This window comes from Rhincodon typus, unplaced genomic scaffold (genome assembly GCF_021869965.1).
Source record: "Rhincodon typus isolate 14 unplaced genomic scaffold, sRhiTyp1.1 hic_rhity00015340, whole genome shotgun sequence".
Lineage (NCBI taxonomy): Eukaryota > Metazoa > Chordata > Chondrichthyes > Orectolobiformes > Rhincodontidae > Rhincodon > Rhincodon typus.
Window position 1 is genome coordinate 1292 of NW_025980978.1, and position 4198 is coordinate 5489.

A 4198-nucleotide genomic window follows, 5' to 3' on the forward strand; every position below is an offset into this window, starting at 1 on the left:
GGAGTGAGGGGGGAATGAGGTGGTTATTAACCGGCCTTTCCCTGTTCCCAGGTCTCTCCATTGGCGAAGGATTTAGCCGAGTCGATGTGCTCGCTGAAGTTTGCAAAGCGAGTCTGTAAAGTGGAGCAAGGCCCTGCCACCCAGTACCTGCTGGCACCAGGAAATGTGCCATCGTCCTGACAGGCTGCCCCCAGAGCCCTGGAAACCCTTCGAACCCTCTCTGAAGGCTAATCCAACATGCCTTCCATTGCCGGATAGCCAGCACTGTTCTGCCCTGCCCCCACCCAGGGGAGAGAGGTCAATGAAGGGGGTATTGATGGGGTGAGAATGGGCACCTTTCATTGGACCCATTGGGTCCCCTGTGTTGGGAAAAGAGAGAAAGGGGAAGGCAGAGGGAACAGGGGCAGAATTGGAGTATATTGGGGGCTAGCATACAGGTGCTTGAGGAGGCCATTCAGTTAGATCTGTACCCCCTTTGGCTGCCTTCGCCTCATAGCCTTCAATAATTTTAATACACAATAAACTCAGTGTCCCGGCCTCTCAGAGAGACGAACCAGGTCCTCACTGCCCTTTGTAGGAGGAAGCACTTCCTGATGACCCCCTCCCCCCGCCACTCCCCAATTTGTTCAGGGCTCCTTCCCCACCCACTACAGGAACCAGTTACTCCCCAGCGACCCTCTTCAAATTTCCAAACAGATCTCCCCTCCGTCAGCTCGTTCCCAAAGCTTCACAAGAACAGTTTCAGGGATGGGGAACGTGGGAATATGGAGAGCTTGGAGACACCGGGCAGATTCCCTTCTAGATGAGAGGGTGGAAGGGAGATCTCTGAGGGTTCATGGCTGTGATCGATAAAGCCCAGGCTGATGCTGGCAATTCGCTTCCCTTAGAGGGAGGTTCACTCGAGGGGTTAGGGTCTGGAATGTACTGCCTGAGAGTGTGGGGGGAGGCAGGTTCACTCGAGGGGTTAGGGTCTGGAATGTACTGTCTGAGAGTGTGGGGGGAGGCAGGTTCACTCGAGGGGTTAGGGTCTGGAATGTACTGTCTGAGAGGGGGGGGGGGGGGAGCGGGTTGGGGCAGGTCAATTCCAGACAGAGTTCAGTAATAAAATGGAAAGAACTGCAAGCCTGAAAGTTGTGGAAATTGCACTGTGAGAGGAGTACTGTAACAGAGGAGCAGCACAGAATTCAGAGGGCTGAATGGTCTCCACTTGTGCTGTTACCATTTGATAATTTAAGGGTCTTTGAATTGTAATTCACGGTGAAGGAAGTGATCAGCAGGGAAACTAAAATTTGGTCAAGGAAAGGATGTTATAGCTGCGACGATAGTGATGGGACTGAGTTGACTGTAGGATCTGAGGGTGTGCTCTCTAGTGACATCTCTGATGTGGGCTATACTGCCAGCTGGGGAGGTCAAATTTAATTAATTCAATAAAAATCTAGAATACAAAGCTAGTGTCAATGATGGTGACCATGAAACAATCAGTAATTCTTGTAAAATCTCATCTCAGTCTGTTTGGGGAAGGAACTTGCCTCCTTTGCCTGGTCTGGCCTCTATGTGACTCCAGACCGACAGCAAGGTGTTGACTCTGGCCTGGCCGTGTGAGATAACCATCTGTAACCCAGCAAGCAACTCATCACCACCATCTCGGGGGGCAATTAGGGACAATCCTGGTCTTGCCAGTTATGATTGGGGACGGGGGTGGGAGCAGAGGGCATACGGTGGACAGGTTTAATTCAGGCATACAGAGGATCTTGGATGATCATTTGGAATGAAGGCTTTGGGAAATTGTTAGAGTTATGGGAAGGAGGATGCGCGGGTAAGGATAGTGGGGGTGAGAGAGAAATGTCTGGACTCTGTTATCAAGGACCTGGTGTTGAAACTGAATTACAGAGCCACCCGGTGTGGATATATAAAGGCACAGATAACTCATTTATTAGTCACAGACACAACAGTTATTTCTGTGGATATTGTATATTTGGATAATCCAGAAAAAACTTCAGGAAGTTCCATATGAGAGATTAATCCTGCTTTAGATTTTTTTTCAAACTTGCTTGCCTATCCCTAATTGCCCAGGGGGCAGTTAACATTATTGTGGGTCTGGTGTCACATGTAGACCAGAGCAGGTTAGGACATTAGTGGTTACATGGTCACCATTAAACGAGGTTTTATTCATTCCAGACTCTTTCTTAAAATTGAATTCAAATTTCGCCACCCGCGATGGTGGGATCTGAGGCAACATTAACCTGGGACTGAGGATTACTCCTCCCAGTCACATTCCCCACTGCCTCACCCCAGTCACATTCCCCACTGCCTCTTCCCAGTCACATTCCCCACTGCCTCATCCCAGTCACATTCCCCACTGCCTCACCCCAGTCACATTCCCCACTGCCTCACCCCAGTCACATTCCCCACTGCCTCACCCCAGACACATTCCCCACTGCCTCTCCCCAGACACATTCCCCACTGCCTCATCCCAGTCACATTCCCCACTGCCTCACCCCAGACACATTCCCCACTGCCTCTCCCCAGTCACATTCCCCACTGCCTCTCCCCAGTCACATTCCCCACTGCCTCATCCCAGTCACATTCCCAACTGCCTCTCCCCAGACACATTCCCCACTGCCTCTCCCCAGACACATTCCCCACTGCGTCTCCCCAGACACATTCCCCACTGCGTCTCCCCAGACACATTCCCCACTGCCTCACCCCAGTCACACTCCCCACTGCCTCACCCCAGTCACACTCCCCACTGCCTCACCCCAGACACATTCCCCACTGCCTCTCCCCAGACACATTCCCCACTGCCTCTCCCCAGACACGGCTCTGCATTCCATCAATATTTCACTAAGCCTGGAGTGAACTCTCCCAGTGATGGATGAATTCTCAAATATCGCACTATCCTGCTCACTCTCCTCAGCACAATCGTTATGGCATAGGAGGAGGCCATTCAGCCCATCCTGTCTGTACCAGCTCTCCGAATAACTCTCTACTGGAAGCCATTCTCGCTGTAGGTCCACACATAGTTTTGATTAAATCCTCCCCCATGCTCCAGGGCAGTGTATTCCTGACCCTAACCACTCACTGATTTGAACTCCTCCATCAAATCTCTTCTTCACCTTCTCTTCATCGCGTCCCAGCTTTCCTGTCTACCCACACAACTCTTGTTGAGCTTGGGACCATACGACGTGATTCTTTTCAGTCCCTCTGCTTTTAGGACCAGGAGTAGGCCATTCAGCCCCACAAGTTTGTCCTGCTGTTCAATCAGATCACAGCTGATCTGTGGCCTATCTCATTTTACCTGCTTTTGGCCCCTCTCCTGTAATCCCTTTGTTCAACAAAACGTTATCCTTGTCAGATTTAAAACCTCTCTCCCCTCACAAAGCTGTGGGTGATAAGCTGAATTCAAACTCTGTAAACTGAGACTGAGACCAGTCAATGGCACAAAGTGTAATGGACAGAAGGCTGGGAGTTTAGAAGCTGATTCGCAGAAGAGCTATATCTGCCATCGTTACCCAGCCTACACGTGACTCCAGACCTGCAGCGATGGCCTGTGGAATTCAGTCCTCTATCAGAGGCAGCACCCTCTGCCCAGCTTTATCTGAGCAGAGCTGGTGATAGTCTGTCACTGTCTGTGTCCCCTCAGGCTCAGCAATATGCAGTGCTGAAACACAGTGCTAAGGCACAGAGATTCCTGGTATTCTGCCCTGGGTGGGGGGGAAGCTGGTGATGTTGGTTTCATATTCCTGGTTCCTCCCTGTGTTTCTTTGCCTCTGTCTGGTGTCTAGAGGAGATACACTGATGTTATTATCATGACTGAATCCCCCACATCCTGGGGGTTACCATTGACCAGAAACTGAAATGGACTCACCACATAAACACAGTGGCTACAAGAGCAGGCCAGAAGCTGGGAATCCTGCAGCAAGTAACTCACCTCCTGACTCCCCAAAACCTGTCCACCATCTACAAGGCACAAGTCAGGAGTGTGATGGAATACTCCCCACTTGCCTGGATGGGTGCAGCCCCAACAACACTCAAGAAGCTTGACACCATCCAGGACAAAGCAGCCACTTGATTGACATTACATCCACAAGCATCCACCCCCTCCATCACCGACGCTCAGTAGCAGCAGTGTGTACTGTCTACAAGATGCACTGCAGAAATTCACCAAAGATCCTCAGACAGCACCTTCCAAACCCAC

At 51.0% G+C, this 4198-nt stretch overlaps 1 protein-coding gene across 1 annotated transcript in view; it reads left to right on the forward strand.

Annotated features, from left to right (window-relative positions):
- LOC125482700 (kinesin-like protein KIFC3) overlaps window positions 1–1929 on the forward strand; it is a 3140-nt gene extending 1211 nt beyond the window's left edge. Inside the window, exon 3 of the mRNA XM_048594827.1 lies at window positions 52–1929. Coding sequence (XP_048450784.1) covers window positions 52–180 — 129 coding nt within the window. The 3' untranslated portion in view covers window positions 181–1929. The remainder of the gene's footprint in view (window positions 1–51) is intronic.
- The last annotated feature ends 2269 nt before the right edge of the window (window positions 1930–4198 follow it).